The sequence below is a fragment of the Phyllostomus hastatus genome, unplaced genomic scaffold (genome assembly GCF_019186645.2).
Source record: "Phyllostomus hastatus isolate PE091 unplaced genomic scaffold, TTU_PhHast_1.1 phas_contig_36, whole genome shotgun sequence".
Classification (NCBI taxonomy): Eukaryota; Metazoa; Chordata; class Mammalia; order Chiroptera; family Phyllostomidae; genus Phyllostomus; species Phyllostomus hastatus.
The window spans coordinates 6,081,951-6,109,643 of record NW_025333862.1 but is presented as its reverse complement, the minus strand read 5'-3'; the positions used below and the strand labels follow the sequence as shown (position 1 = coordinate 6,109,643).

The following is a 27,693-nucleotide window of genomic DNA, read 5'->3' as shown; positions in this document are numbered from 1 at the left end:
CCTATTGGAAGGCAGGGAGCTTGCTTGGGCCAGTCCACTGCCTCTATTATATACTTATTCTATAGCTTCTCCTCGCCAACTCACAATGTGCCTGTTGGCTCCTGTATACCTCCAGCTAACCAGGGAGATGCAAAACAGGTTTTCCACAGCTTTTGCTATACACATATCTGCTAGAGAACAGCCAGAATTGAGGCATTAGCAAAGATGTAATTCCTGGCAATGTTAGGTAAATGAGATTTGAATATAGGGTGGAACAAAAGTAGGTTTACAGTTGTGAGTATGCAAAACACTGAGTTCATTCTTGTACTATTATTTATTAATTATTATATTATTTTCCATAAGAATTACTGTAAACCCCCTTTTCCTCACCCTGTATTTCATCCCCACCCCCAGTGAATTGAGGTAGGCATCATTTTGCTCACAATGGGACCAAAGTGTGCTTTCCATGGTTTTTGATGAGTTCGTGGCCACATCAGGCTCCCTTGGCCATTTCTGGATTAGATAGATGTTTGATGGAACTCTCCCAGGGGAACTCAAATTTTTATAAGACTTTAATGATAGCCCACCCAGATGTGTGATGACTTGAATTGACAGCTCATTTACTAGCTGATAGCCCCTAGAGAAGAAGGCCTAGGGTGTTTCATAACACTCACTTCAAGTTCACACAGAAGAGAAAAATGTCATATTCAGAAAGCCGAGTTCCTTCACGTCTGACTTGGGTATACGTGGCGTCTCAGATCATCTACCCGTGGACAGAGCATGCACAACAGCCCAGGTAGGCATGAGGACAATGCCCTGTTCTTCGTTCACCCACCTGCTCCTGGGGTGAGAGAGCTGCAGGAGTGAGGCGAAGGAACATCACATTCCAATGAGTCTAGAGCTCTTTGACTCCACCCAGTCAGCTCAAAAAGTCCTTCTGGCCTGGAGTCAAGTTTTCCTGGTGTGTGTCAAATGCCTCACGTGGGCTGCTACAGTCTGAGCTTAAATCTTAATTTTAAGATTTAAATCTTAAATCTTATACTGTATTTTAAAGAGAAGCCAAAGGCTAGTCCTTGTGCCAATGTACTGGCATTGACAAAAATGACTTTTCACTCATCCTCAAAGCCTTCAGCAAACACTGAGCTTCAACTCCCTCAGAAGAAGGCATCACACAGATGGCATAGATTGGAACGAGATTCACCCCATGTCTTAAAGCAAGTTCTGTATGCGCTCAAGATCAGAATGCCACGGTGCCCAGGCTCACCACTCACTCCTGTGCTATTGGCTCACTATCAAAGCAACCTTCTGGCCATTTGTATTGCATAGAGCAGCAAGAAAAAAAAGGCATTAACTACGGACATATGCAGTAACGTAGATTAAGTTGAGAAACATCATGCTGGGCAAAAAAAGCCAGATACAAAAAAAAAGCATATACTATATAAACCATTTTGTGAAGTTCTAGAAGAAACAAAACTAATTTACAGGAAAAGAACTCAGAACAGTGGCTGCCTTGGGAAGGGGAACTGACTGAAATAGGAAAGAACTTTCTAAGGTGAAGGAAATATTCTATTTCTTTATGGAGATGTATGTTACATAGGTACATAAAGACGTACGAATTTATCAGAACTTTTGAAACTGTAACACTTAAATTCAGTCATTGTATATAAAATATATCTCAGAATGTTATTAAAAGGCACAAAATGGAAAAAAATCTTGGCTTAGGAAATCATCATCATGTGCTCAGCTATGTATTAAGCTCTGCAGCTATGTACTACGCATGTATATGAAGGTGAACAGAAGACCTGGTTCCTGCCCTCCCGGAGCTTTGAGAGGAGACTAAGAGGTCTTCTTCTGTTCTTAGTGTAGTGACTCAAACCTTTTTGGTCTCCAACTCACATTAAGAAATATCTTGTTTTTTAAAGATTTTATTTATTTATTTTTAGAGAGGGAAGGAAGAAAGAGAGAGAGAGAGAGAAACATCAATGTGCGGTTGCTGTGGGGTTATGGCCTGCAACCGAGGCATGTACCCTGGCTGGGAATCGAACCTGCAACACTTTGGTTCGCAGCCTGCGCTCAATCCACTGAGCTATGCCAGCCAGGGCTCAGAAATATATCTTATATTGTCACACACACGTGCATGCATGCACATACACATCCATAGGTGTGCAAGCATAAACACTTACCTAGCATGAGTTTCACCAAATATAACTGAACTTGACCAGTGTGATGTGCCCTGATTATTTTCTTTTCTATTCTATTCTATTCTATTCTATTCTAGTTTATTCATTAAAAAAATGAATCATTATTCAAAAATATGAATCATCTTTTAGTCATTCAAAAAAGTGATTTCATGACTCCTCCAATGGATCATGACCTATGGTCTGAAAAACACTGTCCCAGGGCCGTGCGCTTCGCTCTGGCGCTGCAGCGAGCCCATGACACAGAAGTTACCTGTCTGTGTATCTATGGATGCCTCTAGGGCGAAAACTCTTTTATTCCTTTTGTACCTCTGAGCACACGGCCTCACCTCAAATAAATATTTACTGAATGTTTATAAGGCAGAAAAATGTTATCAGCCTTTCTTAAAGAGTAATTAACTGTCCTCATCTTAGGAAAAACAAAAACAAAACAAACATCAAACAAAATAAAACAAGAGCAGCTTTAGCCTCTGAGCAGCCTGGAACGCTGGCAACTGGGCCTGGCTCACAGCAACCCAGACCCACGGCCTGGCTGAGCGCTAAGGAGGCTGGCGGGCATTCTGTGAAGGTGGGCTCTTAACAGTTATTTTTTAAAATGAGGAGAATAAGGTCCAAAATAGCTTGCTTCTTAGACTGAGGTTAAAACACCTACTAACATCTGATGGAGGGTCTATGAATCGCAAAGGTTATGACTAACAAAGTTTCCCTGGGGGCAAAAGAAAGAGAAAAGGACCAAATGGTAGAAGAGGCTGGTGGACTGCTGCAGTCTGACTTTTTACTTTACCAAAGGCAGACAAGTGGCAGACACTGAGCACAAGAAAGAAGTAATTCTTTCCCTCATGCTGAGAAGAGGCCTCTCTCCCAGTGAGGAGCAATTCCCCCAGGAGGAGAAAGGATCCGCTCAGGGCTCTGACCTCCACTGAAGGACAGTGTTCAGATTGGCATCAACAAGCAGAGAGAACAAAGAGGAACCTGAATGGGGATCAGGGCTCCACTTACTCGGCGAGACAATGACATCCAGGGCGTTAAAAGTCTGAAACTTACTGAGTCAAAAACCCCTGCCTGAAGGGAGACAGGAACCTGTATTTTAGAAAAGTGCCCCACAGCAATTCTGATGAGACACCAGATTTAAATCCAGATCTAGACCAGTTCTTCAGTCTGCCAGAGGAGAGGCGGGAGTGGAGACAAAGGTAGTTCCAAAACAGCTAAGTGACAAGCCCCAGCTTATCCAGCTAGTTAGGCAAATCTCAGACCAGGACTCCGCATGATATTGTGAAGTGTGGCAGGTTTTTCTGTGGAGAAACCAAGGCAGGCAAGGAAGTGTGAGAGCTCTGGCCAGAGGCTTGCAAAGCTCAGCAGCTGCCCGCTGACAGCCAGAGGCAAACATCAGGCCTTAGACAGAAGACTAGCCAGCATCTGTCTGTCGGAGGCCCTGGAGACTGGGATGCTGATGCTAGGTCAGCTGGTTCCAGGCCCCTCACTCTAATGATCCCTAAGTAGCCTCAGTCAGGACTGACTCGGAATTGGGTCAGAGAGGAGCCTGCAGGTGGGGGATATTGCAACACTCAACCACTATACGGTTTGAGGGGAAGCAGCAGAATAAATAAGGCCAAGGCTGACCCATAAGGCCAAAGTAAAAAACTTACTCATTGTCCTGCCCCATGCAAACCAACATGTGTCTACTATCCTACTTCTCTCACTGTCTTGGTGCCACTTATCAAGAGGTATGGGCCACGTGTCAGGGACATCTGGTTACCTTCCTGACTAGGACCTTAATTTGCAGTGTACCTTTGGGCAGGTAACCCTCTTGACCCCTCCATTCCTTATCTACAAAATGAAAATAGGTCAGCGCATAGGTGTTCCAGTGATAGAATTCTTGCCTGCCAGACTGAAGATAATGATACTGATTCAAAAGGGCCATATGACAATCAAATGAGATAATCCTGAGAAATACTGAGTCATACAAAGGTAAGGTATGGATGGCATTCTAATTCTTTACCTGCCCCTCACGTCTATGTGCAAGCAGCTGATTTAAGGGAGACAGACTTCACAGTGCTTAAGAGCATGGGTTAGTAATCAGACCTAGGTACAATTTTTGCCTCTGTCACTTACTGGCTGAGTCTGGGTAAGTCATCTGAACTTTGTGAATCTAATAGTAAAAATGGAGATAATAATGCCTTCCCCCCCAGGAGTTTAGTGAAAACTGAAGGAGATAAAGTGTGAAGTGCTTCACCCAGCACCTGGTCCATGGTAAGCCCCCTGATAGATCATGGCAACTTTGCAAGTTCTCAAAATGCTCTGAGATGCCTGAGCAATAGAACTGGGGAACGCCTGGCCAGATCTCTGAAACCAGGAAGAGGCACCCCTGAGCCCCCAGCTTTAAGCACTTACATCAATAAGGTCAGACAGGTCGTGGATGTAGTACTTGAAGACTGATGCGTTGGTTGCCTCCAAAGCCAGTAAGTACTCATTCCGGGCTTTAATGGCCTTCAGCTTATTCTCTGTGTACTTGGCTTGGCGCTGAAAAGAGAACAAAAGTTCAATTTTACTTTTTTTTTTTTAAAGAGGAGACTGTTCTCTAAAAGATGAAAGTACAGTACATTCAAGAACCACAATTGTGCTGCTACTCCCTATGCGCATCTTCCTTAAATTGGGTTCTAATTCTGTTTAATGAGATTCAAGGGCATAATGTAGATCAACCCAGGAAAGGTTAATGAGGCTCCCTACTTTAGTTGCATGTCCCACTTCCGTTCTATCTGCAAATACCTTTCTCCATCCTTGCATGGCTACCCTGAAGGAGGTGTCATTACATCTGTCCTTGAGCACCTGACACCTGAAGCCAAACCCTAGGTCTACAGTCCCCTCCCAGGCTTGGGAAAGGTGACTACTCGCACTTGTTTATCTGCTACAGGTGAAAAACCAGGAGCCCACATGCCCAGGTCCTTCCCAACACCTAGGGTTCCCTCTGGGGCAGATAGCAAGGACCCACTTTTGGTCGTCAGGCACGGAAAGAAGCTAGAGCTTCCTTGTTCTGCCTCTGTACCTAATGGGCGATTCCTATTAGGCCTGACTTCCAGAATGTTCCTCCCTGCCCCCTACCATCGCCAGAGCACGCGCACGCACCTTCTCTTTCATCTTCTCAATCTTCTTCACTGAGCTCCTCCGGACATGCTTCTCCTCAATGCGAATGTTGGATGAAGAATCAGGGGAGCGTGGGGTCTGCCGGTCCTCCTGCTTTACTGATTTGCCAATTTGCTTCTCCTCCTGCTTCTCTGCCTCTTTCAGCTTGCTCTGAGCACTGATGCTGTCAGCATTGTACATGTGATATGTCTTCATGACCTGCAAGACACCATCCGCCCCCACCCCAGGGATCAGGCCCGTGGGGTCAATTCTCTGCTTTACAGACTAACAAGCTTAGCAGGACCTCTTCCCCATGGAGCAGTATCTTCACACCCTGAAGGGAAAAACTCCTGTTTGAAGTGAACTTTAACATTATATTTTAAAGACCACCCCGAAGCACAGAAAGCAGGATTTGAACTGAGCCAACATGCCTTATTGCTAAAATGATTTCATGCCATCCATCATGTATTATTTACTTGAATTTATTAACATTTGTAATCATTACTCTTTTATATTGGCCAAATAATTTCTATCGCTTAGTCATCTCACAATGCCAACTGGGTAGGAAACAATACTGCCACTCAGACCCCAGAACAAAGCCTGGTGAGAAACCCTGAAGAGGGCAGCATAGCCTATGGAGTAACCTATACTTTTCGGACCTTTCAGATATAAAATTGCGAAGAGGGGAAAGGCTCCAAAGCTCTTTCCACTGGCTCTTTCCTGGGGACCCGACTGGTTCTGCTTTATACTGATCAAACGCCCTCTCTCACAGCAATCAGAAAAGCAGCAGCAATAGCAATGGTAGCTACTGCTTCCTGAGCACTTCGTATGCTCCTGGCTTTGTGCCGAGTGCTCCACACATACACATTTGTGTTTTCAAATTTCATCGTCATAGCAATCCTGTGATCTGGACAACAACCCTGTGAAAACTGTAAACCTGCACAATAATTCAGGTAAGAGCCTGAGAAGGAATAAAATCCACATCAAGTGAGACTGCAACTGTCACAGGAAGAAAGTAGTACAAAAGGGGAGGGATACAATTTTCTCATTTTCTACCAAAGCAATTATCTGGGAGTCTCATCCCTTTTCGTAATGAGGCGGCCAGGAAGCCTGGGACTTGCATTTGTATCCAGTCTTCCCAAACATACTACTTTCAGCCACAAGGTACATACTCTTCCCCGATGGAACTTTCTGTTACCACACAGGGAGCCTCTAGCTTCTGTATGAGAATTAAAAATGCTTGGCAATAGACTAAGCAAGTTGAAGTTCAAGAACGCTGATACTTTTGATGCCATGAAATTTCTCTAAGGGAGAATTACAGAATACAGAAGTTGGGTGTGTGTGTGTGTGTGTGTGTGTGTGTGTGTACACGTGGAGGCGGGGGACTGCACAACAGAGGAGAGCACATCCTCACAACAGCTCTACAGAAGACGTGTTATGATTTCTACTTTTAAAGATGAGAAAACTGAGATGCGAAGAGCTGAACTATCACATCCAAGGTCACCAGCCAGTTCATGGCAGACTCAGGATTCAAACCCAGGTCTGTCAGGCCACAAAGTCCACAGTCTCAGCCACTAAGCACCAGTGTCTCCCCTCTGCTTGGAACCACAGCTGGATTCATTGGAAGGAAAGGTTAAGTTTAGAAAAGAGAGACTTGGAAAGAAAAATTGGTTTCATTTATAGACTTGAGTTAAATCAGTGGCCTCAAATAAAGGCTAATTTGGTCCCCAGGGGATATTTGGTACTGCCTGGAGACATTTTTTATTGTCACAGCTTGAAGCTTGCTACTGGCATCTAGTAGGTAGAAGCCAGGATGCTACTACACACCCTATGTGCAGGACAGTCCACCCAACAAAGAATTACTTGGTCTAAAATGTCCATGGTGCCGAGGTTGACAAATTCTGGGTGAGAGGAACTTTGTGGGTATACTAATACCTTACAATCAGCTAGGGATAGACAAAGGAATAAAGAATATTGGGACAATTACAAAACCAAAGTACATCCCAGTTTAAATAATGTCTCATTTTGGATACAGAATGTTTTATATCAACTTCACCTTATTTTGAACCTGACATAATTTCCCATAAGTATAAGACCTTCTCTGTATATTCTCTACACAGGAGAAATGATATTTAATTCTGAGAGCATTAAAAACCTTTCTAGGTAATTCAAACAGCCCGCCAGGTTTCCAGACTGTCTAGGAAGTGAGAAAGAGGCACCCGGTATCCTGGGTGAAGGAGGGTAGACAGGAGGCTCCCTTTTCTCTTTCTGCACCTGAATGTGACCGAGGCATTCAAAGTCAAAAGTGAATGATTTCTAAGAAAGTGGTTTTCTATTTCATGAAGATACATAATAAATAAATAGGAAACACTATAACTAAACATAAGAGACAAAAAAGAACTCAAAGGATTCATGGCAACAAGACAACACATGAAGAAATAAAAACCAACAATTTATATTGCTCCTCTCCCCTAAAGAACTTAAAGAACTCTCGTAAAAGAATAAAACACTACCTCATCTTAAAAACTCTAAATTCCTAAGGGAAACCACCACTTCTTTTGTGTTTCCTTCTCATCTTCAGAGCTGGGAAGTATGTCATGTAGACAATGGTGGTTTTATAATCAGTGTCGCCCAAGCGACTCAATGACACCGAATCTCTCTTCTGTGGAGACAGAGAAGCATAACTTCTGTCCTCCGACCCAAGGGAGAACTGAGGAGTCCAAAGGCTGACGTTTGAATACGTGATGACAAAACAATCGCCAAAATAGGGCTTGGGGAAATAGGTATAGTGAGGCAAATAAGAACTAGAAAAAAAACCTCAAATCTAAACCCTCAGTTCTACAAAGAGAATTAACTTTACTTTGAAAATTATAATACTGAATTCATGTCTTTAGCTCTGTTCCCTCCCAAAGCTACACTAAAATAACAGGAGTTTTTATCACTATTATTTTTTGTATAAATTAAGAAAAACAAAAAGAACAAAAGTGGAAGATGAAGAGCAGGAGGCAAGTACTAACTGACCTACTGAGCCCTAAACCAGAAGTAGAGAGAGCCTAGAAGCACAAAGGCCCGAAGGGGAATTGGTGGCAGAGGGATAAATGTGGAGCTAGAAACAAAAGAAACTAAAAGCCTGAGAACAGTCTGACTCCCAGATCCCTTCCCCTGGCTTCTGCAGTGGAAGACTAGAGGTTTACACTCTTAGGGAGAGTCTCTAAAGCGAGGACAGCAGGCTCAGCTGAGGATACGAGTACTGAATTTGGGTTCCAGGAGCATCAACTGAAAATTCTGCCATGAATGTTGAGATGGCCCAGGCCTCTACACAACTTGGCCCCCAAAGGTAGGTGGGAGATAGAGAGCCTTATCTGGGGAATCTGACGATCCAAGACAAAAGCTCTAGAAATACTGGTCTTCCCCAAGAACACAGGCCCATCAGATCATCCTTGCATGGGTGTCCAAACTTTTGGCGTCTCTGGGCCACACTGGAAGAAGAAGGGTTGTCTTGGGTTACACATTAAATACACGAACACTAGCGAAAACAACAACAAAAAATCTCATAATGTGTTAAGTAAATTTATGATTTTGTGTTGGGCTGCATTCATAGCCATCCTGGGCCACAGGTGGGATTCCCTTGCCCTGCAGTAAAAGCCAGGTCCACCCAGAACTTCCAACCAGCTTTTCAGTACCTCACTTTAAAATATAAGCAGGCAGCTAAAGGTTATTAAACATTTAGGGAAAATATCTAATATGAAAGACCAAACAACCAATTTAGAACAGAAAGTACACAGAAAGAAAAAACTTCAATAACAATCCATCAATAATATCCCTAGAGAGATCAATGAGAAATGAAAACAATGCATCATGAAACAAGAACAGGATGCAACAAAAAGGGAACAAAAAAAGAGTTCTTGGCAATTAAGATCCAGTTCAAGAATCTCTTCAGGGAGTCTGACTTTACGTCCCTCCTCTGTGCAGACATGTCTTATATATTTCACTTCCAGCTTTATTTTTTTTTTCTGTCTCTTCTATGAAAACTAAGTGCCTTGAGTTCAGGGACATCTCTTATTTGTCTTTGCATCCTTAGTGGCCAGTGCTGCGGACACAAGCAAGCAGAGTTGGGGACTATCAGACTGACATTGTTTCAAGGGAGCAGGTGCTAAATACCAGCCATGGCTCCCTAGCAGACAGCTGCTGCACCAAATCAAGAAGGCTATAATCAGAAGGAATACTTAGAGGCGTAAAACTTGTGGGGCACCAATACCCTCCAAGTCCCAACACCTCTTCCTTCTTTCTCAATTTTAGGGCTTCCCTCAACTCTTCCTATTCATCCAATCCATGTGGCATTAGTGGCCCCACATATACTCCTTCCTGGGGAGGGAGGGGGGCTTCCCTGCCTTTTCCAGATACAGCTCCTGAGTACAACTGAGGCAGAGAATTCCAGAGTTCTTTGGGAAGCAGGGAGCTCTGACTTCAAAGGCATTCTTGGATCATCAGTCAGAACATGAAAACTACTATGTATGCCATAGCCTACAAACTAGCCAGCTCATTTATTATGGGGGGTGGGGTGGGGACACGTGGGGAACGCTCACTGAGATCGCACTCTGAGCAGCAGCTGTGGGAAGCAGCCCCTCACACAGAGGCCAAATCAGGGAAACCAAAGGCCTTTCAGGCAGAAAAGAGGAAAGTATAGAGGAGCAGCTGGCCACTTAGGGAGTCCAGGCCTCTTTACTAAAGGTATGTTTATCTGGGAACACCTGGGCCCTGTTTTTGGATCGTGAAGATTCAAAAGTACTTAAATTATCAACCCCTTGGCAATCAGCCTTGGCAAAAGAAGTACTTATGGCTGTTAGAGGCAAGGTAAGAAAAACGCTAAATATGGTGGTTCCTTATAACCTTGATTTCCTTTATCTCATGCTCACAAAAAACTTTTGTTGCCTACAGTCACTGAAATGAGAGACCCTTACATGGCTTCCGGAAGAGCAGATAAGGGGAAAGCTCTTTACAAGAAGCCCTCCCATGTTCCCTTCTTTCCAGAGAGAGAGAGAGAGAGAGAGAGAGAGAGAACACAGCAAGTAGCTTCCCAAATCCAGCATACAGTGGTCCCAAGTTCCTACCTGATGAAACCACTGTCCCATGTAGGGTGACCAATGGGCCTGGTTTACCCTGGACTTTCCAGGGTTCTGCACTGAAAAAGTCTCATGTCCTAGGAAGCCTTTTAGTCCTAGGCAAATAGGAATAGTTGGTCCCTCTAAAGCCATGGTGCTTATGTCACCCTCAAGAAGAAACAACTCATGATTTTACTCTCTGAACATTCTAGTGGCCTACAGAATCTGCAAAATCATTTGACCTTTAAGTGTAGCCTGACATTTCAGGAAGGTGACCCCAACCCCCATCGCCAGGACACAGAGACACCAGCACATGGCAGGTGGAGACCTGGGTCACAGAGTGTCCCCAAGACCATGTAGCTAATGGTAGACTGGAGAGAATCTGGGCTATCTAATTCAGGAGGTGCGAGTCATAGACCACCAGGGTTTTTCAATCTTGGTATGGCTGACATTTCAGGCACATTAATTTTCTGTTGTGGAAGGCTGTCCTGTGCATTATAGGATTTCAGTCACATTCTTATCTCCAGCACCCCCGACCCCAGCTCTGACCACCAAAAGCATTTGCAGACATTGTCAAATGTCCCCTTGGGGGTAAAAAGCCACCTTGCCAGAGAATCACTGCCTTCCCTGGAACTTTCCAGTGTCCTCTCTTTTTTTCCCTTCCTACTGCCCACTACAGGAAAATATCAAATTTTATTTTGGCCTCAGACAGATTATAAGAGTGTATGTCAATTCACCTGACGGCAGGGGATACCACACACAGCCAACTCTCAATCTGCATGCCTGCATTGTCTGTGGCTGTACAGTGCCCAACAGAGCAAGTGCCAGGGTTTTCCTCCTCACTCCACACCAAATTATACCCTTGGCTTATTATTATTTTTAATCTTAGCAGACAAGGAGATCTAGGACTCTGGCTAATGCTAACAGATCCCTCGATACCACTCCTCCTCTGCTGCACTGCAGAATGTGGCATGCTGGATTTGAATTAGTTTGGGGTTTGCTGGTTATCCAACCTACTCCTCCCCAGAAACAGCAAATAGCAGAAGCCCAAGATGTTTACAGGAAAGCAGAAGGACTCATACAATGACTACATGTGTCATTTTCTATCTTAGTGCATCCTTTGCAGAAGAAAGGAGTAATAATAGCTCTTTTTGGTGCCTAGAAGATGCTCTAAAAATAAAGAACAGAAGTACAGCATTAAAAAGACCAGGGGTTCAGGAAACTCATCCAGTCTGAAAATGGTCCAAGTCAATGTGCTTCTACTTCTAACAAGCCTTAACTTCATTTGAGAGAAATGAAAACCTGGCAAGGAAACCAAAGGGTACTCTCTATCTACTTGGCTTTAGAGCAGAAGAGTCACAGAGCAGAAATTCCAAACACACTAAGCGTCACTGGAGACAAGTCTGATGACTACCCTATTTACTTGTTTAATGGTTGCCATGACAAAATGGCCACACCTAGACTTTTGGTCAAGAACATGCAATTCTCTGATCCCAAATGCCTGTGATGCATGTGACCACTGACTGTCTTCCTGTGAATTTAGAGAAAAAAAAAAGAAAGAAGGGAAAAAGGAAGGAAGGGAGGAAATAAGCAAGTAAACACAGGAAATCAATTTCACCTCCAAAACAGGATGGGGTAACCCTGGAGAATGACACAAAGGTCTGGCACAGCTCCACTAGCCAAGAGGCCCTGGGAGGCTTTAACTGCACAACTGAAATAGGAATTTCTTTGGTGTGCATGTGTGTTTTAATTATAATTAATGAAACATGGCTGGGGGAAGAACACCCACCACCACCTCTTTGTGCATGAAGAAACACTCATCAGCCACAGGCATCATGTGCTTGAAGTGCCAGTTCTTTCAGAACTGTTTTTTTTTCTCCAAGCCCCAAACCTGCCCCTTCACTGAGCTTGGCCTTTATGAAAGCCCAGGGAGTTGATGGAAAGCTCTCTCTACTTGAACTGGTCCCTCATATTACAGGCATTTAGGACTCTATGCTTCCCTCTAGAGCACTCACTCTAGTCTCAAACAGGTAGATCAATCCAAGAACTGATGTAAAACCTTGAACCACAAACCTTTCCAGCACACACATATTAATTGTGCAAGGCAGGCTGTGTTCCTTGCCATTAGGTTTGGGGTCCCTGGTTGGCTGCGAATGGGATTGGTTATGCTGGTGACCTAAGACTCGGCTGGTCTCTAGGTCTCTAGCAGCCACAGTTGAAAAGGGATCTTTTTTTGAGAAAGTGTTTTTGGCTCATTCTGGTTTGAAAATGGGAGTGTAAAAAAGAGATGGGTGGAGGCACCCTCAAAGGGGACCATGCACTGTCCTCAACCTCGGCTCAGTTCTGTTGCTGACGTGACTATGGCCACAGACTGCCAAATGCTCCTTCCCTCTGCTTGTTAAAGAGCCAGACAACCCATCTGATTTACCGAGTATAGCTCATTCAGGACCTTCATCAAATCATCTTGGAGCTGCTGGCCGACTTCTTTACTCTGCAACGAAAGAGGAATGAAGGTTAATTGGGAAACAGAAGGAGGAAGGAGGGGGCAACAGAGGCAAGAGCAGCATTGGCTCTACAAATAACACAGACTCAATTAAGGCCCACTATTTAATCTAGCAAATCAGATAACCACTCCGATCAGACCCAATTATGGTTGGATTACTCAAAGAATTTTAATAAAATGAAATGTGCCCCTTCTATAGCCTAGCAAAGGCAATCGTGTGGAGGAAAAATGGGTTGTAGTCTTGATTTCTCAATTAGTCCCCAAAGAACAGGCCCGAATGCCACAATCCTACTTAGTAACTGTTGTTAGGTGGAACAAGTTTTCTTGGAGACTCTGAGAACTGTGGAGGAAAGTAAGGTATAAAATAGGATGAGATCAGAAGAAGTATGTAAGCATCCAAAGACTTCAGGCCCTGGCTGGTGTAGCTCAGTGGACTGAGCACGGGTCTGTGAACCAAAGTGTCGCTGGTTCAATTTCCAATCAGGGCACATGCCTGGGTTGCAGGCCACGTCCCCAGTAGGGGGTGTGAGTACACACTCATGTTTCACTCCCCCTCTTTCTCCCTCCCTCCCCTTCTCTCTAAAAATAAATAAATAAAATCTTTAAAAAAAATCCAAGGACTTCAAAATACCCAACTAAAAAGGAACCTTCAAGCAAGAAGAAATTAGGCCCCTTTCTTGCTCTATCTCAACCCCAAACACCAAGGGCAGTGGTACTCCAATGTAGACTGGTTGTGCGATGAGCTACGATGTTACTCGATGCTGATAATACATGTTAAGGGGTTGCCAACTGGTTAATCCTAAGCAGTGGTGGCTCTCAGGTTTTTTGCTGCTGTCACTCAGAACTGGCATCTAACTGCACCAGAGAGAACAGTTGAAATTGAGAAGGATGAGGGCACAGAAAGGAAGAGCCTCGCCTTCTATACTGAGTATTTTATGCCAAGCCCCAAAGAGCAGGAAATTAAACTGATTGGCATTACTGGGCCTCTGAGAAGGGAGCCTTCATTTTATCTTCTACCAGCTCCTTTTAGTTCTCTTCTACTAAAAATCAGATACCACCACCTTCTTACCAGAAGGCATAACACTACTCCCGACACTGCTCAGTTCCCAGGCAAATAAAGGTCTTGCATGTCAGACACACAATCACTGAAGATCTTGCTGTTTTCAAAATGTATGACTTTAAGAATACTTTTTTCTGACTACAAAAGGAATAAGTTTATTGTAATACATAAAACAGTAGAAAACCTAAAAAAAAAAAAGAAAAAGAAAAAGTAACTCCCACTAAGAAATCATCACTCTAGACTTTGTTACATATTTTTCTAATCTTCTATGATTTTCATGAGATTGGGATTACATTATACACATATAACTTATCACTTAAATACATGTTGTAAACATTTCCTTACACATTCTTCTTCTTCTATAACATCACAATAGATTATATTGACATAGCTCCTATTCTGGGACGTTCACTTTGTTTGCAAATTTTTTTGATAGAACAAGCTATATTAAATCACTTTGTATATAATCTATGCATACCTTTCATTATTTTCTCCTAGAAGTAACACTGTTGAGTCAAAGACTATTTACTTATATCATTAAATTGCCCTTGAACAACCACTGTACCATTTAAAATACCACCAGAAACTTTTAAGAATGCTATTTCACTTTTTGATCTTGACAGTTTGATATGGTATCCTACTGTAATTTGCAGTCCTTTGGTTCTAGTATACCTGAACTTCTAAAAAAAATTTTAAAAATATTTTATTTATTTATTTTTAGAGAGGAGTAGGAGGAGAAAGAGAGGGAGAGAAACTTTGAAGTGTGAGAGAAACGTCAATTGGATGCCTCTCGCACGCCCCCAACTGGGGACCCGGCTGCTCAATCCACTGAGCTACACCGTCCAGGGCAAGCTTGAAATTTAAAAAGAAAAGTTTTTATCGGTCATTTTCATTTTTTGTTTATATTCTGCCACTTTTCCATTATGGAATCAAGTATGGAATATAACCTATGTGATTTCTGTTGTGAGTTGACATGAATTCGTACACCTGGTAGTGTGATAAAGGGTGGAAGGGGCCCTGAATTAGCAATCACAAGTCTTCTATTCCCAGTTCCTTCATCATCAAGGAGTAACTTCGGACAACTCGGTTAATCTCTCTAAGCCTGTGTTTTCCTTTCCATAAAATAAAAGTCTTTGGCGTAAACATTCTTTAAGGTCTTTTCCAACCTCTGCCATTCAATGATTCTTTATGATCTTTTGTCTGGCTTCTTGAGTCTGTGTTAGATTCAAACATCACCCACTTCAGGATATGGCTGGTTGGTTTCACTCCCTAGAGTGGAAAATAATCAGGGACCAATATGCTCTATAAAATGGATGGCTTTGGGGCTTATCTGGCCAACCTTCAATTTACCATTTCCAATGCCCCTCAACCTTTGGAAGAAGCCACAAGAGGAAATGAGTTTTATCTAGGACACAGGTGGCAAACACAAGGCCCTCAGGCCAAGTCTGCCCCTCCACCTTGTTTCTACCCGGTGACAGCACCGAGCTCTCCATTAACTGTTAAGAAGTAGTTACATTTATACAGCCCTAAAATTACCTTCAGCCCTTTGAAGGCAACCTCGAGGCTGATGTGGCCCACGTTGAAAATGAGTTTGACACATCCAATCTAGGAGCTCACATACCAGCCTCTCCTTTCCACTGCAAGGACAGCTGAGCTCCACTGAAGCAGCAGAGGTCCAAGGAGGTGAAGGGAGGCAAAATGACTGACCGACCAGCCCCAGAGTCAGCAACAAGGTCAGGAAGTAACCATGATTATCACTTGCAAGCGCCCTGCCCTCCTACCTCTGGACCAACTCCTCCTGCCAGTCTCCCACCCTCCCTTACCACCTCCTTATTAAATGGCCGAGATTACAGGAGAAAGCTCCCAGTCCTCTACCTTGTTGCTTACCCATGGCATAAATAACTCAGCCCCCAGAGGAGGGGATGGGGTGGGGAGAAAAAACATAACCAATAAAACAGCAATTAAGCCCAGGCAGATGTTTCCTTTCATGTACTACTGATTAGCTGGAAAAGGACCAGCTCAACTATTATCCCTGTTTATTTGAACAGGCTGCTGAAGGGGATCCTGACTTCAGGCTCCCCTCTGGCTGAGGGCTGGGCCAGGGACACATGTGTAGCTAGCACAGTTAAAGTGTCCGATGAAGCCGCCAGCAAGCCCCCAGCAATCCAGAGCAATTCTGACTCACAGAGAGGCAGGAAACAGCCAGCACTTCTCCTTTCACAGATGAAAACGGCCGTCCATTTTCTATTTCAGAAACCTTAACTGTGTGCCTTTGGTGGCAAGCATGGCCCCAGTGTCCCAGGAAGGGCTTCTGTGCTGGCTGCTGTGACGGGGTTGTCAGAACTGAGGAACTATAAGGGGACCCCACCCAAAGACAAGGAGGACATTTATTCCTGGGAACAACAAAACCTGCTGAGACCATGTACATGACCGAAGACCGTAAAGCCTTTCCCTTCTCTATTGAAAAAGCAAGGGGTTTGTAGGCAGGAAAGAAGGAGAATTTACAGAACAGTCTTTGTGTGCTATCACACAGCCCGCATCTCTTCTTTAAAATTTCTTGGAAGAGAATGAGTCATCTAAACATTGCAGGAAACCAACTAGAAGTTGAGGGAAAAAATTACTTTGGGCGAGGTTTTTCTCTTAAATGTTTGCATAGTAATCTTTGTTTGAATAAAAAAAGATGCCTAAATTTAGAAAAGAGATGTGACACAATTAACAAAGCTGGTCCTATGGGATAGGAAGTGCAACGGTGTGCTCAGGCAGGGATCTTTTATTCTGAAACTCACCACAACCCTCTGGCCAGAGTGTTTCGCAGGAGCCCCCACTCTGCCTGCTGCTGCGGTGGGGCTGATCCGAAGGCAGTGAGATTGCAACAGCTCCTGCCAGCTGTGTGCTTACAAAATGGTAGGGAATCCTCCTTTTCCAACAGATAACAGCATAGCACAACAGAACTGAATTGCTCAGCCTCATTTCCACAAGGCTAACATTGCAAAGCCTTCTCACTCACCAAAAGGACAGTGCAGAAGAAATGGAAGGAAACATGAGGCTACATGGTCTGGGCTGCCGGGACACTAGGCTGGTCACTCATCTTAGCCTCACTACACTTCCTGAGCTTGGATGGGTTTGTCTATTAGCATTTCCCAAAGAACACTGATTATGGAAAGGTTTTAAAACCAATCCTCATCAGGGAGATACTACAAAGCTATATTATTCTACAGGCACAATAGTATTCCCTATTTGTATGAAAGAAAAAAAAACAAGAGGAAGGCACATCTCTGCCATGTGGTGAGAGCTAATTTCAGCCCAGTCCCAAGGCCGAGTCTGTCAGCAGGTAGAAACAGGGTCATTTAGTTCTCTGTCGATGAGCCCGTGTCAGCAGTTTTCAAAAAAAAAGTCAAGGGCAGAGATCTCCTTCCATCAGTGCTAGTACACCTTCCCCAATCCAAAGACACTTCTGAGACCAACTGTTAAAAAAAAAAAGTTTGAAACTGAATTAACATTTATAGATTTCAGAGGGAAGGGACATAAGCCCCACATGAACCTCTGGCAGCTGAAGCACCACCAGATGCAGAGTGACCCTCTACTTCAGGGGCACTCACTCACCACTTAAAAGAGGCCAAGTTTCATGAGCTGGAGATTTGCCTGAACTGCTTTTGGTGGGGAGGGCAGGGCTAAAAGGAGCAGCTGTTTGGTACCAGGGCCAGTGCTAGGTGATGGTGAGCACTGTCCTCTCCCCAACCCAACTCAGTGCATCAAAACAGGTGGTACAGAGTGACCGCCATGGGTAGTGGGTAGTGATCCTGGAGCTCAGAGCCCAGGAAGGCCTTCTGGATTTCCCCCTGGCCGCACTCCTTGTGTATGTGTAGAAGGACTCTCTATGCGGCCTTCACTCCCTGATTAAGATACCACATGATGATGGTTCTAGGAAAGCTGTGCCACAGTTATGGCTTTATAACCTGGAAGCCCAAAGTAGTATTAAATACAAATATACTGAACTGCAAAACTTTTATAGAGACGTAGGCTGAGAGCTGCCATAAGAGGGATACCTGAAGTGTTTTTGCTTTTTAATAGAGCAGGATTTCAAAAGATACCTTTTAAAAACTGCAATCCAGTGTAATATGTTTCCAATAGTACTTATTATGTGCAGTGCATTCTGATATTTCCTATCCTTTTCTTTTTTATTTTTTTTGTTAATCATAACTCACCAAGTTCACTTACAATTAATTAATGAGTCATACATATGTCTAAAAAGACTGGGTACACTATAATTGTGGAATTAATAAAGAAAATAATGGGCTAAGGACTGGAGCCCACCAACCAAGACAGGTGCTAAATAACATGCCCTTTCAAGGTGACAGAGGCAGGTTCATCACTAGATCTTGACAAGGGGGAAACACTGGATTTTAAGGAGTGAGCAGTAAAGAGTTTGTTGGCAAACAGAACATCTGTTTTGTCAAGCACTTGTGGTTTGACTAGAAATATAGCAGTATACAAAACAGATAGTTTAAAAGTTTACAATCTACTGAGAAAGATGGATATTAATCTGATGTCTGAGGATACAACTCTTCCAACCTCAGTCATTACCAGAAATGGAATTTCTTAAGTTAGTTTTCCAGTCCAAAAATCAATTTTTTCTATCTCTGCCAAGAGGTTTCCACAGTCTAGCTTGCCAGAAACAAAATCTGATTTAAAAAAAAAATCTAGCTATTACATAGCAAATCTTTTTTCTTTGAATTTGCCTTTCTAAGTTACTAATATATATTTCAGGTTATAATGATACTGCCTTGTATAAAAGCAGTCACATTTCATTTTTATAGAATGCCTTGAGCTTGTCAGCACCATGAAAGTTAATCTTACCTGTAACTCCTTTACTCAAAAGGGAACAGGTGCCCTGGCTGGTGTGGCTCAGTGGACTGAGCACTGGTGTCTGAACTGGAAGGTCACAGGTTTGATTCCCAGTCACGGCACAACACTGGGTTGCTGGCCAGGTCCCCAGCCGGGGGGTGTGTGGGAGGTAACTGATTAATCTCACACATGTTTCTCTCCCTCTCTTTCTCCTTCCCTTCCTCTCTCTCTCAAAATAAATAAATGAAATCTTTAAAAAACAAAGGGATGGGTGTAGTTCAACTCTCCCTGTGACAAGTCATATTTTTAAAGAAAATGTCAGAACCCCGACACAGTCTAAAATCCAATACCTGTCTCAGAAGCTGCCTTCTGAAACATAACTGGTTTCACAATTATATTCCTGTTTAATTATCTGAAGAATTTAGTAAAAAAAAAAAAAAAGAAAGAAAAGAAAGGAAAAAGGAAAGCAAATTCCAAAGCTAGTAAAATAGGAAGTCATCTAAATAAAACAAATAAAAGAGGGACTATAACTTTTAAAGCATCTTTCTGTTTTCCATGCACCTAGACCACTGCTGAATACATAGCAGCCATAAAATAATTAATTGTTGAATCAATTAGATCCCTTTTTAGTAGACACTGAGCTTTCAAATATCAACAAGAATAGAACAATATAGCGGTGTTTTCTTTATATACATTATTAAAAGCGAAAACTCCATTGGAAGTTATTCACATGAACTCCCCTCAGGTCAGAGTTCACAGATGAGCCTAAAATGCTGACATGACTTGTCCAGGGTCACATAGCTATTTCGTATCAGGGGTGTTCAACCTTTTGGCGTCTCTGGGCCACACTGGGAGAAGAAGAGTGGTCTTGGGCCACATTAAATACACAAACGCTAATGAAAACTGATGAGCAAAAAAGAAGCTTTTAAGTAAACCTACGATTTTGTGTTGGGCCTCCTTCACAGCCATCCTGGGCTGCATGCAGCCCACAGGCCATGGGTTGGACACCTCTGAACCCTGTCTAGTACCACATGCAGTATTGGAAGAGGGTAAAACATGGAGGCTCTAGAACAGGATTTGAATCCTGCTTCCATTTCCCAATCGTATGACTGGATAAATTATTTAACCACTCTATTCCTCAGCTTCACATCTATAAAACAGGATAATAAAAAGGTAATCTGTGTAAACTGCTTAAAACAGAATCTAGCACCTAGTATGCTCAGTAAATGTTAGTCATTATTAATGTTAGACTCCAGACCTTTCAATATCACTGGAGTGCTCTTTTCTCCACGCTGTGCTGCTTTAAAACATGTTCATGACCACATGGGAAGGTCACCAGGAGCTAATGCCCATGCAGGACTGCAGCTAAGTCCCTCCGATGGAGGGGCTCCATCAACCTTCAGAAAATAAGAATCTGGTTTTCCTTATGCCTGCTGCTGCACAACCTATTCTCTTCCTCAAGTTCAGTAATAGGCTAAGTAACAATCACTCTGTAAGAAATATGTAATTTTCCTGAGGGAGGGCGGAAGCAAAAACAAACAAAACCAGTAGGTATTTAACAGAAAGGAGGAAATTGGGTAGGTGGGAGGAGGTACAGAAGGAAAATAGAGAGGATAGAATTACTTGCCATCCCTCCAAGTAGATTAAACAGAACAGATGCTTCTCAGCTGCACAACTGGGGCCTTGGTTCAATTGAGTTCATATTTTGCATGCCTAGAGGTGAGAGCTCCCTACAGACTAGGTCAGTGAAAACAAAGATTGCCCATTACCAAGTTCTGGTTTAATGAAATCCACCAGCTTTCTCCGCTCGGACACTTGTTTCTGAAAGCCATTTCCTCAAGGTTTTACCAGAAGTTCTAGAATGTATGAGTAGTCGGACTTGATAACCACCATGATGCTAGTGGCTGTGGGAGAAAAGCCATTCTTTGGCATGAAAGCAAATCCCATGGATCCATCTCTTACCTTCCATGGACTCTCATACTCTGTTAGCACTGACCTGAGCCTCTTATCAGGGAAATTTGACAAGACTTGTCACACACAATTTGAACAAGACTGAGTCCTGCTGGGCTGGGGCAAGAAAAAGCTGAAGGCCCCTCTGCTCTCCCAAGGCCACAGACGGCACAGTCTGAAACACAATCCTTTAACAATCTGAATGTTCCACCATGGTTGTTTCAATCTCCTGAAATGGCCATTTCTAATACTAAGAAAGAAAGTTGAAAACAACATCCCTTAAAAGGAGAGACAATCAAGTCTGAGGCTTCATTTCTTAATTCACTACCATGATCCTTTTCTTGGCTAATTTCTCTCTCTAACTCTTTTGGATAATGATTTCAGTGGGAGTGTAATAATATCTTCAGGTCCTGATCTCTCGTGCCCAAGCATTTCTTGAGGTTATATTGAGGATGAGTGCTCACCCACCTCCCAGGCACGACACTAAAGACATAGAAATGGTGTCTAAATGACTGTGGCACTGGGTAGACCGGGGCACAGAAGACGAAAGACACAAAGGCAAACAGACAACATGAGAGCACAAATCTCTCAGCAGTTGTAAAATGAACTCTGGAGGAAAAACAATCAATGGTTTGAAACTAGGCAAGAAGGAAAAAAAAAATAGAGCCAGATGATAAGGTTCTTGCAAGCATATGCCTTCCTACAATAAAAAATACCAGGAGCTGGGGACGATAAGAATGCCTGTGTGGCTCCCAGATGGCTGGGAGGAGAATGGAAGAACAGGAGTTAAAAGAGCTCATCTGAAAGTTGGCAGCATGAACACAGACAGGAGGGTGGCCTGGGAGAAAGTTAGAGTCAGCAGCACTGGTCCGGAAATGCCGAGGGCACTGGGGAAATTGCTGATTAAATACTTTAAGAAAGAGGAACCCAGCAGCAAAGTCAATTCATTGAAGGATCTGTGTAGTTTTAGTACTACTTTTGCAGTAGCTTTAGGATCGCACTGTCAAGGAAGAAAAAGAGCTCCCAGAAGGTTCAGTAATGGAGAGGGCATATTCTTGACACTCCAGGTGCCCGAGTTGGACCCAAGAGGAGCATAAAGCCGACTCTAGGAGACTGGGTGGAGTTCTTCACTGGCAGAGAATTAGAATGCGTTGCTCTAGGGCTGGGGTAGAGATATGAGTCCGGGGAGCTTTCTTCAGCTCCCATGGTGGTCTGTAGCCTTCTGTCCTTGTCCACACGATTGTCCACATGTGCAGCGTGCAGCCCCTCCCATCAGTCAAGGTCCACATACAGTTAAGAAAAATCTATATCCTTGGAGAAAGGCACCTTTCCCTCTTGCTAGCACTTCATCCCCAGTGAAAAATCACTGAAGTGTGGGAAGGAAAACGTTCAGTTTGGAACTGGTGATTTCCAATCTCCAGCTCTCATTTCCCACCCAGGAGCTTCAATGTTTCCTCTTCAATTTGGGCTTTATAAATGCTTTGGGTACACTTGAAAAGGATGTGTATCTGGCTGCAGTTGTTGGGCACAGTGCCCAGGTATGTTATTTAGGCAAACTGATCATCTTTTTTGTCTAGTTGTTTAATCATCCACTAAAGTGGGTATATTACATCTCCCAGTGGGGTTGATGATTGTCTATTTCTCCTTTTAATTCTGCCCATCTTTAATTTACATACTTTAGAATTTTGTTATTAAGTATATACCTCTTCCCGGTAACCCAAATCTTTAATTATTATGACATGTCCTTCTTTATCTCAAGTAATACTTTTTGCATTAAAATCTACTTGGTCTGATTTCATCAGAGCTCTCTTTCCATCCTTTTGATTTGAACGTTTCTATATCCTTATATTCAAGGTGTGTCTCTTCTCTTATATGCGATGTACACTTCACTTTTGTTTATTTAAAATCTGTCTGATAATCTGTTTTCTAATTTTACATGACCCCATTTACACTTGTCATTACTGATAAATTTAGGTTTAAATCCATCCACGGGCTATATGCTATTTGTTCTACTTGTCTCTACAGTCCCTTTCCCTCTAATTTTTACCCTTTTTTCCTTCCACTTTAAAAAGTTCAGTGAAAGTCATTCTTTTTAGCACATTCTAAACGTTTAGATACAGAGTCTGCAACCACCACCATAATGAAGACACAGAACAGTTCCATCATCCACCAAAATAACCTCCCGTGCTACCCCTTTCCTTCGTCAGTCTGACTCTCCTCCACCGCCAACTCCTGAAGCCGCTGCGGAGCTCCCCACCCCAGAAGTTCCCCCTTCTCGTAGACTGTTTGGAGATACCATGTCTCTAGTGATAACCCTAAATTACAACATATATATCCTTGACTTGCCCAAGTCAAATACAAATTAGTGCTCTTTACCACTGTCTGGACAATACCGTTAGACCTATTTTCCGAATCCCTTCTAGATACAGATTCTATTGTTGCCATTTACATTCATTTTATATACAGGGGTGGGCAAAAGTAGGTTTACAGTCGTGACAATGGGAAACAGAGTTCATTCTTTTATTATTATATATTAATTTGTACTTTCTCATAAGAATTACTCTAAACCTGCATTTGCCCATCCCTGTATGCTTAAAAACCCAACATTAGATTTTTTTCCCAACCCACAGACTTTATTCAGACTTAAGCCACTGTTCTATTTGTCCTCGTAGTAACAGTTTCTCAGGTTCAGGTCCAATCCAAGATCACCTGTCGTCTTTCAGCTGTCATGTCTCTTCAGCCCTCCTTCATCCGGATCAGTCTTAGTCTCTCTTTGTCCTCTCAACAGGGACATTTTGAAGAGTCGGGGCCAGTTATTTTGTAGAATGTCGCTCTATTTGGGTTTGTCAGATACTTCCTTTGATTCAGGTCACAGATAGGTGGTAGGAATATCCCAGAAGTGATGCTGTGTTCTTCTCATTGATCTTATCAGGTAGCAGGCAATAGTGACTTGTCCCCATACTGGTGATGTTAACTTGGATCACCAAGTCCTGGACATGCCCTCCAAGTTTCTCTGCTGTAAAGTTACCATCTTCCCCTTTACATTAAGTAACTAACCTGTGAAGAGATTATGTGAAGTTATGTGAAATTCCTATTTCTTTTTTTAGAATATTTTATTGATTATGCTATTACAGTTATCCCATTTTTTCCCCCTTTATTGCCCTCTGCCCTGTAACTCCCCTCGCCCAGCATTCCCCCACTTAGTTCACATCCATGGGTCATACATAAAGTTCTTTAGCCTCTCCATTTCCTGTACTATTCTTAACCTCCCTCTGTCTATTTTGTACCTACCATTTATGCTTCTTATTCCCTGTACCTTTTCTCCCATTCCCCCCTACCCCTCTGCTGATAACCCTCTATATGATCTCTATTTCTGTGAATCTGTTCCTATTCTAGTTGTTTCCTTAGTTTTTTTTTTTAGGTTCAGTTGTTGATAGTTGTGAGTTTGTTGTCATTTTGCTGTCTGTATTTTTTATCTTTTTCTTAGATAAGTCCCCTTAATGATGAACTCCTTTAACTTGATCTTATCTGGGAAGTACTTTATCTGCCCTTCCATTCTAAATGATATATTGCTGCATAGAGTAATCCTGGATGTAGGTCCTTGCCTTTCATGACTTGGAATACTTCTTTCCAGCCCCTTCTTTCCTGTAAGATTTCTTTTGAGAAATCAGCTGAAGGTCTTATGGGAACTCGTTTATGGCTAACTGTCTCCTTTTCTCTTGCTGCTTTTAAGAGTCTCTCCTTATCTTTAATCTTGGGTAATGGAATTATGATGTGACTTGGTGTGTGCTTCCTTGGGTACAACTTCTGCTGGACTCTCTGAGCTTCCTGGACTTCCTGGAAGTCTATGTTCTTTGGCAGATTAGGGAAGTTCTCCATTATGTTTTCAAATAAGTTTTCCATTTCTTGTTCTTCCTCTTCTACTTCTGGCAACCCTATGATTCAGATGTTGGAATGTTTAAAGTTACCCTGGAGGCTCTAAGCCTCTCCTCATTTTTTTTGAAGTCTTGTTTCTTCATTCTGTTCTGGTTGGATGTTTATTTCTTCCTTCTTCTCCAAACTATTGATTTGAGTCCCATTTTCCTTCCCATCACTGTTGGTCCCCTGTACATTTTCCTTTATTTCACTTTGCATAGCCTTCACGTCTTCCTCTATTTTGCAACCATACTCAACCGTTTCTGTGACCATCCTGATTACCAGTGTTTTGAATTCTGCATCTGATAGGTTGGCTCTCTCTTCATCAAAAATGGAAATTTCCCTAGTCTGTTAGTGAAAGGACATAAGCAATGATGCCTCAGTGGCAATGAGCACACCTAGTCTGCAGCTCTTCAGTTTTACTATCCCTCCTCACTGCAAAGAAAAAGGGGTCCTTAGCAAAATGGCTGGGTCCCATTTTACTAAGAGTAAATGGGAGAGTAAGCCTGGACCATCTTGTGCCAGAAGTAAGAATGTGTTCAAAGAATGGCAGGCACAGGAGCCACCTTGAAGGAGCTCCCACTGGCCAAATCTGGGACAATCTGAGTACCAAAATCCTACCTTTCAGTTCATTAATTTTTTATTCAGTTTTGCCTAATCTGATGTTTAATCTACACATCGAGCTCTTTATTAAAGTTACTATGTATTTCAGTACTAAATTTTCTGTTTGATTCTCCTTCTTTTAATATGGAGATAAAATTCCCATCCTATATAATTCACCATATTAAAGTGTACAATTCAGGGGTTTCTAGTATATTCACTAGGTTGTGCCACAATTACCACTATCTAATTCCAGAACATTTCATCACCCAAAAAGAAACCTCATACATGTTAGTAGTCACTCCAACCACTAATCTGCTTTCTGTTTCAGTGGAATTACCCATTTTGGAGATGTGCTATAAACAGAATCATACAGTATGTGTCTGACTTCTTTCACTTAGCATACAGTTTTCAAAGTTTGTCCATGGTGTAACATATACTAGTACTTTCTTTTTATGGCTTAGTAATACTTCATTGTATGATTATGCCAACTTTGTTTATCCATTCATCAGCTGATGAATATTTGGATGTTTCCACTTTTTGGTTACTATGATAGCATTGCCATAAACATTTATGTAAAACTTGTTGTGTGAGTGTATTTCTGATTCTCTCGGGTATGGCTCTAGGAGTGAAATTTGTTGGGTGATGAACTCTATGCTTAAGTTTTCACATAAGTTGCCTAAGTTTTTAAAGAACCGCCGCACTGGTTTTCAGAGCATCTGCATTGTCTTACAATCCCACCAGCACTGTATGAGGGTTCTGATTTCTCTACCAACACTTCTCTTGTTTTTCTTTTCTAATTATAGCCATCCTAGTGGGTAGCAAATGGTATTTCGTTGTGATTTTAATTCACCATTCTCTAATGACTAGTAACATTGAGTGTCTTTTCATGTGTGTGTTTGGCCACTTGTACAAGTTTTTTTCTTTTTAACTGGGTTGTTTTTCTTTTGTTATGAAAATATAAGAGTTCTTTATATATTCTGGACATTAGATCCTTATCAGATAAATGATTTGAAAATATTTTCTCCCATTCTATAGGTTGTCTTTTCATTTTTTAATAGTGTCCTTTGAAGTAGAGAAGTTTACAATTTTGACAAAGTTCAATTTATGTATTCTTTTGTTGCTTGTGTTTTCATGTCATATCTAAGAAACTGTTATCTAATCCAAGGTCACAAAGATTTATACCTATGTTTTTTTCTTTTAAGGGTTTTAGCTCTTACATTTACATCTTTGATCCATTTTAAGTTGTTTGATTCTCTTCTATAGTTTTCAGTTGTTATTACTATTTGATTTCATAAACATACTAAATATAAAGTTTGTCTGATAACCATTACAGGGTCGTCAGAGAGTCTGTTGTTTTTCCTACAAGCACTGTATATACAAAAGAATGAGAGAGAGAGAGAGAGAGAGAGAATTGATTAGGCCTAGGACCATAGTATGTTCCACTAAAGATGATATAAATTTGCTTCTCACCAGTAACTATTCTAGATCACCTTAATCCAATTAGAGATGAAGATGATTTAAAGGTAGACCACTGAAGTCTATTTCTAATTCACCATTCTAAACTGTATCCCTGTGGGGTCCCAAAGCCTGAGGAAGTTTACCAGGGCTCCCACTCTTTTGCCTTCAATTCCAATTTTTATCCTGCTAGCCCTAGAAGGCTATTAAAAGCTCTTCTCAGCTTCTTGGCCCTCAGTGTCTTTTCTAGAACAGGAGATACCTCTTGGGGTAAAGAAGCTCCAAGGAAGCAGAAAGGGTGAATTACCTTAGCTGTCATTTGTAGCAGCACAACTCAAAGCTTAAACTTTGAAGACAGAAATTATTTTATGTTTATGTGCAGCCCACACCAGGTCTGGTGTGATGTTGGCTACCTAATAACTACTAAAATATGCCTTGTATGAAAGAATGGATACTGCTGAAAGCAAAGGCTTATCACATTTATGTTTTTTTTTTAAAGATTTTACTTATTTATTTTTAGAGAGAGGGGGAGGGAGAAAGAGAGGGAGAAAAACATCAATGTGTGAAAGATACATCTACTAGTTGCCTCTCACACACCCCCAGCTGGAGACCTGATCTGCAACCCAGGCATGTGCCCTGACTGGGAATCGAACCAGCGGTGCTTTGGTTCGCAGGCTGGCACTGAATCCACTAAGCCACACCCAGCCAAGGCCACATTTATGTTTTAAAGTGATTCATTTCCCAAGGACATGGTAACCAAAGTATTATGGTAAAACAAAAGAGAAGAACGTCTGAGGTTTTAAATATGGTTCCTCATTACTTCCTTAAGGGCTCTTCAAAAACCACAATCCAAAGGCAGGAGGGGGCTGAATCTACCTACTATAAAGGACACTGTAAAATTAGCTGTAGTAGTGGAGAATCCAGATTCAGACCCCAGGCATTCACTGGTGACCCAAAGTCCAC

At 42.3% G+C, this 27,693-nt stretch overlaps 1 protein-coding gene across 11 annotated transcripts in view; it reads right to left on the bottom strand.

Moving 5' to 3' along the window:
• Nucleotides 1-27,693, bottom strand: part of SRGAP2 (SLIT-ROBO Rho GTPase activating protein 2) — a 243,238-nt gene that overhangs the window by 64,079 nt on the left and 151,466 nt on the right. For all 11 annotated transcript variants that reach the window (XM_045841327.1, XM_045841328.1, XM_045841330.1 and 8 more), the window contains 3 exons: nucleotides 12,828-12,890; nucleotides 5,301-5,516; nucleotides 4,569-4,697 (listed from right to left, as the gene is read on the bottom strand). In XM_045841327.1, the coding sequence (XP_045697283.1) occupies nucleotides 4,569-4,697; nucleotides 5,301-5,516; nucleotides 12,828-12,890 (408 nt within the window). The remainder of the gene's footprint in view (nucleotides 1-4,568; nucleotides 4,698-5,300; nucleotides 5,517-12,827; nucleotides 12,891-27,693) is intronic.